This window comes from Periplaneta americana, chromosome 11, assembly GCF_040183065.1.
Source record: "Periplaneta americana isolate PAMFEO1 chromosome 11, P.americana_PAMFEO1_priV1, whole genome shotgun sequence".
NCBI lineage: Eukaryota > Metazoa > Arthropoda > Insecta > Blattodea > Blattidae > Periplaneta > Periplaneta americana.
The window spans coordinates 173,510,208-173,523,258 of record NC_091127.1 but is presented as its reverse complement, the minus strand read 5'-3'; the positions used below and the strand labels follow the sequence as shown (position 1 = coordinate 173,523,258).

Here is a 13,051-nt window from a genome sequence, read left to right as displayed (position 1 = left end):
TTGTTGTTGATAATGATAATAATTAAAAAAAAAAAATCGATAAATTTATGAGAAAACCGATATACCACACAATATATTGAATCAAAATTTCGATATCGATATATCGCTATATCGAAACGAAAATATCGGTATTTCGCAAAAGCCGATATATCGTTCCCATCTCTAGTTACAGCTCGTTCCGCCAGGGTGACATTCGATCAAATCATTGCTCTGTGGAGCACAAGATTCAAACTATCTGCCAACTTTAAACGTCGTAACCAAAATAGTATTCCGTAAAATTGTGCGTTACTTTCCGATCTACCCTGATATTGTAGAGGCCTACATAAATTATATTTTTAACTAGCCGTACCCATGCGCTCCGCTGCACCTGTTAGAAATAAATATGAAGTAATTACATAATTAAAATAGGACGTTTGACCCAGGGAACATTCGTGTTTGATAGAAGGATAAATCGTTTAATATGTTACTTAATTTAAATTGTATTTAAATAATTAAAATGCAATCATTTTGGTCCCGAGAGCACTCATTTGGCGCAATGACAATTCCTTTAACATGTTTCTTATTTGTTATTACATGCAACCATAGTTTAATGAAGATTGACATATGATTTAGTTTTAATGTGTAAACTTTATATTACTTGCTATATGTTTCCATTGAATTATGGTAATAACTTAATTTTAACCTTGTTTTCTACGTCCTCAGTAAATGGCGCTTGGCCCACTATGGTTATGAACCCTATAAATAACTTAAATAGTGATACAGCATATATAGTGATATGTAATTATATTTCTTTCGAAAATGTAAGAATTCACGATCTCCTATGTACCATTGCCATAGAATGAATAAATGTGTTTTTTTTTCTTAATCAAAAATGTTATATTTTTCACATAGGAGTTACTGCTGGAACAACAACGCTATAATCTGAGGCGGCGATGAAAATGTATTGCATTGTTATTTTAAAAGTCTGGTATATTCTTAAATATCATTCCTATCAAAATTTTGCATAGAATAAAATTTATCGGAAATCATTTTTAAAGAAACTTTTCTTATGCAACATTTTTCACAAAAATAAATAATAAACGAGATATTTCGATTTATTTAGTTCAGGCCCCCTTATAACCCCCTTTTAAATAATGTATTTTGAATGCCATATAGCCTAAAATCTAAGTTACAACGAACTTAATTTATATTCCAATTTTCATCGAAATCCCTTCAGCCATTATCGCGTGAAAAGGTAACAAACATCCAGACAGACAGACAGACAGACATACAAAGAAAAATTTCAAAAAAGCGATTTTCGGTTTCACGATTGTTAATTATACATGCTAACACCAATTATTTTTAGAAAAGCGAAAATTACCAGAAAAATTTCGGTTACAGATTTATTATTAGTATAGATTCCAGTCTATTTATTGAATTTTGAAATTTTAATGTAAGAGAGGAATATAAAAAAAAAAAGAAAAATATTAAAAAATGAAAAAAATAAAAAAAAATAAATAAAATTTATTAGAATACTAATCGGTATTTAAAATCAGTTAAAGTGCTTGCTTTTAAAATAATTTATTATTGAAAGATGCTAATTTTGAATGTTTTTAAATGAAGTTATCATACAATCTCGGGCCGAAATTTGAGCTATGCTTTATTCCTGCGTCAGAATTGCATTTGGGTTCAACTGTTTCCTTGTACTGTAACTATGGTAATAAGAAAGTAGAAGTTCCTTGAGAAGTTTAAACGACGAAATAAAAGTGCATAAGTTACTTTTTATTGCTGCTTTCATATTTTTTAATGATTTAAATATTATATAGCCCACTTGCCTTTTTAAATACTTAGAATCTGAAAAATTTAAATCCTATTAGGATCAAAGTATCGTTTTAGAGATGAAAGAACTAACTTGTGCTATTAAATAGAGATATAAAAAGCAGTACAACAAGTTGTGTGCATTTCGTCGAATTACGCAATCCCTAGTTTAAGCTAATTAACATAGAATGAATGCAACTCTCAGCGCTCTTAAGTACTTAACTTCTGGTCTCTCCGTTAATGAGAGACTGACTGGTCTGTACGGAGTGACCTGAAGTTCAGAACTCAGCGACTCGAGGGAAAGAGGTTCGTTAAAACAGTTTTACATCTTGGATAAAGTTTTCTTAATGTCTGGGCTGTCATCAAGTTTCATGACGTCTGCATTTAGTTAAACTCGAAGATAACATTATATGACAAAAACAGATTTCCTTGAGGTAAGCTAGGTCTGTGTTGAAAGAATGAGAAGTTTTAAACGAAAACATATGTCATCCAGGCAAGGAATTGTAAAAGAGTTACAGTAAACTACTCTAATATCTAATATTTTTAAACCAACCTTTAAAGAAAAGATTTTATTTACAAAAAAATCATAATTGGATTTCTCTCTCACTCTGTCCGTAGCCTACTTTGGGGAGGCCGAGACGTAGACGGGAAGATAATATTAAAATGGATTTGATGGAGGTGGGGTATGATGATAGAGACTGGATTAATCTTGCTCAGGATAGGGACTAATGGCGGGCTTATGTGAGGGCAGCAATGAACCTCCTGATTCCTTAAAAGCCAGTAAGTAAGTAATTAAGTAAGTAAGTAAGTAAGTAAGTAAGTAAGTATGTAAGTGTAAGTAAGTCTGTACTTAGCGTTTTATATGCTTCCAATGGACTTACTGCCGTGTCTGGTCTTCCATCTAGGCTGTCTTGGTTCGATCCCGGCCAGGTTGTTGTAGAATTTGTAGTGGATAAAGCAGATTTTTGCAGAGAGGTTTTTCTCGGATCAGTCTCGTTTTTCTATAATTTCATCAACATTTTCCATCTTCCTTTCATTTAAACTATAATTTAAACGGATAGTATTGTATTGTATTGTACTGTATTGTATTGTATTTGATTGCCAACATTTACATCCCTATAATGTGGACCTCACAATTTTTGTATCCGGTGCCACAATTACGTTCATTACAGATATATCTTTTGTAGACGCTCTTATAATTTGACTTCATAACCCATTTAAATTGATCATTATTCCCACCTTTAAAAACCTAACAACTTCATTTAGATCATTCAAAATTGCCACTTTTACAACTTTATTCTTGATTTTCAATACACTTATAACGAACACATACTGTTTCTAATAATACGTGTTACTAAAACATACTCCATCGGCAAGTCTATCGTGCTATCAAAAAGGAGTGCGTTATATGGCAGTAAAAATTTTTAATAGCCTCCCTATCGATATAAAAAATGAAACTCAAAACATAAAATTATTTAGGGCCAAATTGAAGAAGTACTTAATTTCTCATGCCTTCTATTCTGTATGTGAATTCATGACATTCAATAACACTTCATGAAATTGATACTAAAACTTTGTGTTGTACTAGTAGACTATATTGTGACAGCGACATGAGATTCGAACTCACGACCAGCGTCCCGCAAGAAAGCAGATCGCGCGGAGCACGGAGGGACTGCGCGCGGCGGAGAGTAGTGGGGAAAGGGGCCTACACGCGAGGGGAGGCTGCGCGCGCAGCTGCTATTTAACGCAGTGAATGGGGAACGGACCTTCCCGACTCTTCCAGAAGTGCGTCGAAGTGGAGATATCCAGATAATTCTCTACACACCTGTAGAAATTTCTCGCAACTATGATTTTGCTATAAAAGAAGAAACGCCAGCGAACTCGAGAGTTTTCAGTTATTCAGTCAGTGAGTAAGCCAGAGCAAGCAAGCCAGACTTGTGTGCCGGAGTTCGACTCGAGTGTGCGTCCGCATCTGCGTCAGCATCCGAAGGCCTGAGTTCGAGTGCAGTGGACCGCAGTTGGAGGGACCTGAGTTCGAGTGCAGTGGACCGCAGTTGGAGGGACCTGAGTTCGAGTACAGTGAACTGTCTCTGAAGGTCTGTGGTTCGAGATACTGTGAACTCGAGTGACTGAGCTAGAAGAACTGTGAACTGAGAACTGACAGTTCTGATTTGTAAATAGTGCTTTGTAAATATTAGTTAAGATTAACAGTTCATTGTTGTTCGTAATAGTCCAAGTAAATTGTCATTGCCGTCAGTGAAGTGCTATAACGAATACTGTGTTGAGTGAAAATCCTGTTGTTGACGAGAGCGTTTAAGGTGAATTATAGAAAGGAATTATTGTTGTGGAGGAATAAAATCCTATTGAGTTGAAATAAAATTCACAATATTGTAAATCTCGTCTATATATATTTCATCTAGACTGTGACTATAAATTAAGACTTTATAATAGTATTAAGTTTTTTGACTTGTTCCATATTCTAGCTGTAAGCATGTATGAATACCATGGAATGTTAATAAATACAATACAATACAATACAATACAATACAATACAATACAATACAATACAATACAATACAATATAATACCCCATTGTCCAATAAGTCAATTATGTGTACACGGATAGTATGCATTTCCAATGTGGACATACGAAGAGCTCAGAGTCTTGTGGCTTGTCAGGCACCCATCTTGGAATGAGACCGGCTGTGTTAGGGCTGAGGCAGAATGGCCGACCTGTTAGCATCAGATTCACGAATTCCACCTTGTCATACTTGGACAGTCATCGCAAAGGCGCACAATGAGTCAATATATCCGTAAGTGCAAGGATCTGTCCCAGATATGGCCATCGAAAAGCCAAGCGAAACCAATGGAAATGATGATATTTTTTAAATTGGTTATTTTATGACGCTTTTTGAACTGCTATGGTTATCTAGTGTCTAAATGAGATGAAGGTGATAATTCCAGCGAAATTAGTCTAGGATCTAACGTCGAAAGTTACCCAGCATTTGCTGTTAATGGGTTGAGGGAAAACCCCGGTAAAAACCTCAACCAGGTAACTTGTCCCAACCAGGATTTGAGCCACGGTCATTCATGTCAACCGTTACTTCACAGCGGTGAACTAATGAACTTTATTGCAAGCTCGCAGACTCACCGCATTGTTTAAGGCACAAATGGGACACAAAGCATGGACCGACATCAATGCTAGATTAGCAACACCATCATACTTAGGAAGGAATGATCATATTAGGAAGTTTAAATGTAGAAAACAAACAGCGTATTCCAAATCTCACCGGTCCGGTGGCATCAATGACGTCATGTAGCAACGAAAATAAGGAACAAAACTGCTGGAAGAGTCGATGCTGTCATGGCGACTGTGTAAGTGGTTATCTGTGCTACGCTAGCAAAATTTTGCGAAATTTCCGTACTGCCATCTCGTTCAAATAAAAGAGATCATAAACAACTTATTTCTTGAACCGGTAGTAATAACTGGTCCGTTGACATGTTCGCTCATAAGCCATTAACATATTGTTTTTACGTTGTGCTCATTACAAACAATACAGCAGAACACACCGCCATGACACAACAGTGCACGATGTCATTCGTCTGCTAATTCCCGCCCTATACAAGAACCAATCAGATTCACTGATGGCGGCTGATGGAGACTGCCGCCACCTCTGCAAGTTGATGGCACCGGTGCGACACCGGTGGAGCATCAATGACGTCATCGGTGGAATTCGGAACACCGTGATGCCATCGGATTACTCACCGATGAGATTCGGAATACGCTCAAAGAACGGACGTGGCAAAATTTTCCTTTGTTAACCGCACAATAGTAGACTGGAACAGCTTACCTGCGGTAATCTTTCAGGGTGGTCCTCTCAAAATCAATACATTTAAGGAAAGATTGAGAAGATTAGACTGGAAATGTAATAATTGTAAGTGCAATGTAATTATCTAAGTTGTGTCATGTAATTAATTGAGCTGATATGTAAATAAATTAAGGTGATATGTAATTAATTAAGATGATAATATGTAATTAAGTTGATTTGCAATTAATTAAGGTGATATGTAATTACTAAAATTGGTAATAGTTGGGTGAAATAGAAGTACTTATAAGTTAGGTTTACTTTTGCTTATTGTTAGGCGTTATTATAGAATAGTTTTTTATTTTTAGTCCTAGGTTCATTGCATCTATTTATTTATAGTTAGAAATAAATTTGGGTTTATTTTTTATTCTTTTTTTATTGCTGTAATTATTGTATTATTGTATATTATATATCACTGCCACCGGGTGTACCCAATTGTAGTGTTAATAAATACATACATACATTAATTGAAATTATTTTTAACAAAAGAACCATAGTCCAAATAATGCAAATTTGAGATATTAAGCATGTGGTGAGCGTATTGTAGCGTCCATCTCCTGAATTAGTTTTTAGTGGGGAAAAAAACGCCATAGGCCTATGTTATAGGACTGGAAATTTTCAGTGGTTTTCATAAAACAACCAAAGTCGAAAGACTATTTTTTTGTGAAAACAGTCATTGTCCAACTAGGACGATGATAGAATTTACAAACATCCCATTCATATCATCTTGAAACATTTAGAGGAGAGTTGGATAGTATCGGACATCGGGTAATATCGGACAGTGAGTTTCATTCATCTACCACCATATGGTAGTACCTGAATGACATTGTTACGTTTCTGTATGCGACATCACAAAAACGTAACCATGTCAATCAGGTACTATCATCGTGTGGTGTATGAAAGAAACTCACTGTCCGATATTACCCGATGTCCGATACTGCCCAACTCTCCCCTATCCATACAATTTTAAACTGTAGTATAGTAGATTTACAGTACTGTTTCTTACGTACGCGGTATAAGCCACCTTAGTGAAAAATACTTTAGTACGTGAATTGTTGTATTAGTTATTGAGTCATCTTTAGGTGTAGAAGTAACCAAATTGAACGTAAGCAACGAAAGGAGAAGAAACAGGATATAATAAAGAAAAATAAGATTAAAGGAGAGACATACTTCAGCCATAACAGAATATTTTTTCTTAAAACAACCATTGTCCACAGTTACCTGCATGTATTTCTATGGGGCAATTTAAGTTGTAAATGTAGCCTACTTCAGTTTTCCCAAGTTTCTACAACACATTAAGAAATGACACGATGAAGAGAACGCGAAATCGATTATGCTCACTGTTCAAAACATACAGAGGTGAGCCTGCCTGGAGAGAAATAAAAAATATGTTGCAGCCGCCAAATTACTCATCAAGGAACGACCACTCATATAAATTGAGGGAAGGAAGGCAGAGGACGGTCACTGGAAAGTTTTCTTTTCTCAATCGTACTATCAGGGACTGGAATGCTTTACCTGCAGACTTACTAAAGGCTTTACCAACAACCAAAAATGTATTTAAAAATAGGCTTAAGGACCTTACTAATAGACGGTAATTATACACAGTATTTAAAGGGTGTAAATGATATGTTGTTATTGAAGTGTTGTCTGAGTGAAGAATTATGTTGTGTCAGTGAAGTGTGTTGTATCAGTGAAGAAGTATGTCGTGTCAGTGAAGTGTGCTGTGTAAGTGAAACGTGTTCCTGTCAGTGAAGCTTTATAGTTTATAGTGGCAGTGCAAAGAATTTGAACAGTGAAATGTTTTTGAAGTGTTAGTGAAATCAGGATAGAATCAGTGAAATGTGTCGTAGTTCCAGTGCAGTGAGTGAGTTGACAGCGAAATGAGTGTAATGTTGAAAGATACTTGTGCAGATATGAACATATATTCGTGGGTTTTAGTTCGATCTTAGTTTTAAGATACAAATTAGAATATTTCAAATGTTATTTTAAGTGATCGTTTCATTTAATTTAGTATATTCCCTGTTGTTGTTGTTATTATTATTATTATTATTATTATTAATTATTAGTATTATTATTAATTGTATTTTTAATTAATAAGTTTATTATTGTCATTATTGAGTGTAATTAGTTACCACTGCCACCGGGTATATACCCACTGCAGTGTGAATAAATACATACATACATATTTGAAGTTCAGATAGTTTTTTGTTTCTCCTGAAAATGTTTGGTTTTGGACTACTGTTGTTTTAAAAAAAAAAACCTTCAATTTATCCTTTCGTCCGCTTACTTTAAACAGAATCCTCAGTTGTAGCGCTTCTTAAATTGAAACATACGAGACTTGAAATACATTTTGGAAAAATGAAATTATTGTTTCAGTTGCTTCAAGTGAGTTTTGCTGTAGAAATTAATTTGCTGCTATTTCTAGAACACGACACATATATGTTTAGTCTTTATTTGCATATACCACAAAAGTACGTCGTTGTTATTTCATTGGAACCATTTGAACGAAGACAAGTCGAATATTGGTTTCCCATAAGTTGTAGAAATGCAAATTGCTGCAAACTGCTAGAGAACAATGTGAATCGTTACCTAGAGACCAGCATTTCGTGTTAGCACTGGTAGTCTACGTTTCCCCCTTATGGCGTTACATTCCTACAACCCTCTTCAGCACGTCACGCATATCGATTTATGAGAATAAATTATTTTCGCCTGACATCTTATTGTGTGGCTTTGTTTTTGATCATTTTGTTTTGGATTAGATATCTAGTTATTTGTTTATGGATATTCTGTTGGTATTATAATGTTTCACTTCACCGTTAGTCATAAAAAATTGAGCGTCCTTTTGAGTATGACTGAGACCTGAATTCAACTTCTTACAAACTCAGGTGGAATTTTCGGTGTTGGTGAAGTTTCCTCGGGATACGTCTGTTCCCTTGCCAGATTTATACCGTCCTCCATATACTATCGTCCATAAAATTAAATATAATATGGACGAAGTTATACTGCCACTGCAGTTTGCTCACAGATCTGATGATTAGGGACCGAATTTTTATGTAATTACATATTATATTCCTTTCAACCTAACCATATAGGCTATAAATAACAAATCTTTGCGAATCTTGTAATTACCATTAATATATTAAAATTTGGTACTACATTTTTTACATAGCTATTATGGCATGGTATTACATAAATCTACATATTTAGGGGTTTTATTCATTTTTACTTCTCTGAAAGGAAAAAGAAAAACTTCTGCTGGGGAAGTTTACAATTTGAAACACAAAGATTTAAAAAGCCTTTTTACCCTACCCAAGAAAGGATATATTTCGGGACGAAACATAACATTCTCAGTTCCAGAAAGTAATAGAGGCACTCACCCACTGTAAATATGAGCGAACAAAAGGCAACCTTTCTCATACAACTACCTTGTATTGTAAAAATCACTCAGAAAGTAGCGTTGCCTTCATGCGGTGGATGGGACGAGGACGACGTGATTTGTCTCGAACTATAATTGTTCTGCACACGTCTTAACAAGCCGTTCCCATGCAATTTGTAACCTTACCCACCTTCTTTCTAATTCTTCCAGGGAAAACCCGTGTCAAGTCTGGCATGAGCCGCAATAAAGTAGCCGACTTTTGAAAAGAATCTGAAGTAAAGGAACAAACTGGAAAGATGTTGAAAGATTAAAATAAATAGCTTTTCTGGTTATTGCTTGACCTCTTTACTTTAAATAAATAAATAAGTAAATAAAAATAAATAAATAAATGAATTAATTAATTAATTCACTGGAAACATATAGCAAGTAATATAAAGAAAACACATTCAAACTAAATGATATGTCAATCTTCATTAAACTATGGTATTCACTTAACTTTAACCCTTGCATTCTTGCATACTTGTGTGCAATTTTCTCACCACCTTTAATGTCGACGCCGAATAATGTTTGACTTAAAAGCGTCTATAATTAATTTTGTCCCCTTTATATACTGCGAATATAGGGAAATAAAAATGTAAACATAGAATGTTGAAGTTGTAAACGTTTTAGATGGTTTACTATTTTGCAAGCCTGTTTTCAACATACCTTGAGTCGGCCTGGTTGGCGCAGTTGGTATAGCACTGGCCTTCTGTGCCGGAGATTGCGGGTTCGATCCCGGGCCAGGTCGATGGCATTTAATTGTGCTTAAATGCGACAGGCTCATGTCAGTAGATTTACTGGCATGTAAAAGAACTCCTGCGGGACAAAATTCCGGCAGACCGGCGACGCTGATAACGTCGACAGTTGAGAGCGTAGTTAAATAAAACATAATATTTAACATACCTTGATAGAGGGGCGCTCTCTACAGCATCGGCCACGCTTAACATCAGGATGGCCCCAACCAGCAGGGCGCTTGTTAGAAGAACAGCGCAGGAGTTCATGGCGTTGAGGTCGGGATTTGCCTGCAACAGACAGATTTCAGATTACTTGACTGCAAGTTTTGTCACATCGTAATGCATAGTTAAAAGTGTTACAATGGATAAATATACAGGGTGTTTCAAAAATACGGGGCATAATTTCAGGTATGTATTTCCCAAATGTAGACAATCAAAATAGTTCATTACAACATGTGTCCGGAAATGCTTTATTTCCGAGTTATGGCCTTCACAACATTGAAATTCACCGGAACGTTTTTCTTTCCGCAGGTCGTTGCCGTCAAAGGAGACATTAAGAGGGCACTCTGACATTTCATTCCGAGGCGAAGGTTACATTCAGTGTTGTTTAGGCGTTAGACTGTGCGAAATGTATTCAAATCAAGAGCTGGCAGAGATACACTTCATGTACGGTAAGGCGGACGGCAATGCTGCGCTGGCTCGTCGTTTGTACCAGGAGAGGTACCCACAGCGACAATGTCCAGATCGGCGGAAGACATTTGTACGTCTCCATTACCGTCTGTGCGAGTATGGAAAAATTAACTCTCCTGGTTTGGAAAGGGGACGACCAAGATCTACAACTCCAGAAGTACAGGAGGAGATTCTGGAGGCTGTGAACATGACTCCTTCTATCAGCACACAAAGGGTAGCGTTGCAAGTCAATGTTCCTCATACGACTGTTGAAAGAGTATCAATTGTATCCTTATTATTTGCAACGTGTACAGGCCCTGTCACCAGCAGATTACCCTGCACTAGTTAGGTTCTGTTAGTGGTTCTTGCAGCAGTGTGGTGTAAATCCGAACTTTCCTGCCTTAGTATTATTTACAGATGAAGCACAGTTCACACGAGATGGCATAACAAATTTCCACAATCAGCATGTATGGGCGTATGAAAACTCAAGTGCAACTGTTCCATCTCATCACCAGGTGCGGTTCTCCCTCAACATGTGGGCGGGCCGGTATCATTGGTGATCGATTAGTTGGACCCCATGTATTTGTAAACAGACTTACGGGGCAGACGTACACAAACTTCCTGGAAAACACCATACCTCATGTTTTAGAAGACACTCCACTGATCAATCGTCAACACATTCACTTCTTGCATGATGGCGCTCCTGCACACTTCAGTCGTACTGCTCGCCGGTATTTGGATCGAAGGTTTCCTGATCGATGGATAGGTAGAGGTGGCCCAATTGCTTCGCCTCCACGCTCACCTGATCTGAACCCTCTCGATTTCTACTTGTGGGGCCATTTAAAATCATTGGTTTATTCGTCTCCGGTGCCTGATTTGGAATCCGTTCGGAATCGAATTGTGGCATGTTCTGAGGACATACGCAATACTCCTGGAGTTTGGGATCGTATTCGCAGGTCAATGAGACATCGATGTGAGGTCTGTATTCAAGCAGGAGGTGGACATTTTGAACATCTTCTGCAATGACAACGACCTGTGGAAAGAAAAACGTTCCGGTGACTTTCAATGTTGTGAAGGCCATAACTCGGAAATGAAGCATTTTCGGACACATGTTGTAATGAACTATTTTGATTGTCTACATGTGGGAAATACATACCTGAAATTATGCCCCGTATTTTTGAAACACCCTGTATAATAGGATGCGAAATTTACTGAGTTTCCCGTAACACATGCTAGAGGCGCTAATGTAGAAATTGATCTTTCTGCCACCTGTTGGGAGTAGGCGAACTTATTACATCTAGCAGCGCACCAAGTAGCGAAAATAAAAAGTAATTACTCCATTTAGCAGCACACCTGGTGACGAAAATGTTAAACTGTGCAGAAAGTATTCCCTCCCACCCTCATCAATATTCAAAACTAAGCCAATTTAAAATAAAACATTTACATTTTTATTTCTCACAGCATCTTCTACTGAAAATTCTTACCAGAGCCAACAGGAAGATAAAAGAGACGATCTATTTTTACACTACCCAATTAAAATATAACTAGACAGAGACAAAAAATAAAGCAAAAGGTTAGATAATTGGGATTGTATTCTTTGGGTATTTATTGTACAGCGCAATGGAAAAGACTGCAAAAAATACTTAGATAATTCAATTTATTATATTACTATTACTTTACAATACATTCAAAAACACTATTTTTACAACGTCCATAAACATCACTGTTTAACATACACTGCTTATACACACACTTTGTATCACTTTATGTTTACTTATTAGCTCGTTTCATAAACATACTCGCGTCTTAAATACTACCATTATAGGCTCGTTGCATAATGTACTGCAGTAAAATAGTCGTTTGTGTCCAGTCAGTACCTGAAGTTTGATTTGGAGAAAATGATTACGCTTGCAACATTAATCATAGAGAGCAAATCCGCTGGATTATCTTTGTCAACACAGTAAAGCTCATATTTTTGGTTTGACAGGCTTCGGAGTTGGTTTATCTCCCTGCCATAAAGGGAAAATACTAAATTTCAAATGATTATGCCTCAATTGATTTTCAGCCAACGAATACTTTCCGAGAAATCAATATTGCCTAAATTGGTGAAATAGCTACGGGAATAATGAAGTAAAGTATTGTTTATAGCGGACCTGGATTCGATTCTCTGTAGGGACTTGAAACTTACTTCCTTCAGGCGATAGGTATTGTAATATAGAATTGATTATAAGAGAAGAGTGAGACAAACTACTTGGATGTAACATTTCTTATGAAGCAGGGAAGAACATAGGGTAGGCAGGGGCAAAAGTGCGCACGGGGCAAAGATCCGAATCTAGTTTTTTTCCTAGTTCTGAGTGTGATGTGGCAGTCCTGCATCTCCAGTTGAGAGGTCTTATGATACAAGAGTGAGACGTGTTATGTCTGTGATCTGTGCCTTCCAGCTTTGAAGATATCAGATGAGTAATTTTTTGGGTCAAGGCAGAGTATTGACCGGCCACTGAAGGAATATTGCACACTTTTATCACTGTCAATGTGGCGCTATAAACCAATTTTCAATACATTTATCACAG

At 36.6% G+C, this 13,051-nt stretch overlaps 1 protein-coding gene across 2 annotated transcripts in view; it reads right to left on the bottom strand.

The window, feature by feature from the left end:
- Positions 1-13,051, bottom strand: part of Dh31 (diuretic hormone class 2) — a 718,880-nt gene that overhangs the window by 232,923 nt on the left and 472,906 nt on the right. For both annotated transcript variants that reach the window (XM_069840508.1, XM_069840509.1), the window contains exon 2: positions 9,982-10,100. In XM_069840508.1, the coding sequence (XP_069696609.1) occupies positions 9,982-10,079 (98 nt within the window). In that variant the 5' untranslated portion in view covers positions 10,080-10,100. The remainder of the gene's footprint in view (positions 1-9,981; positions 10,101-13,051) is intronic.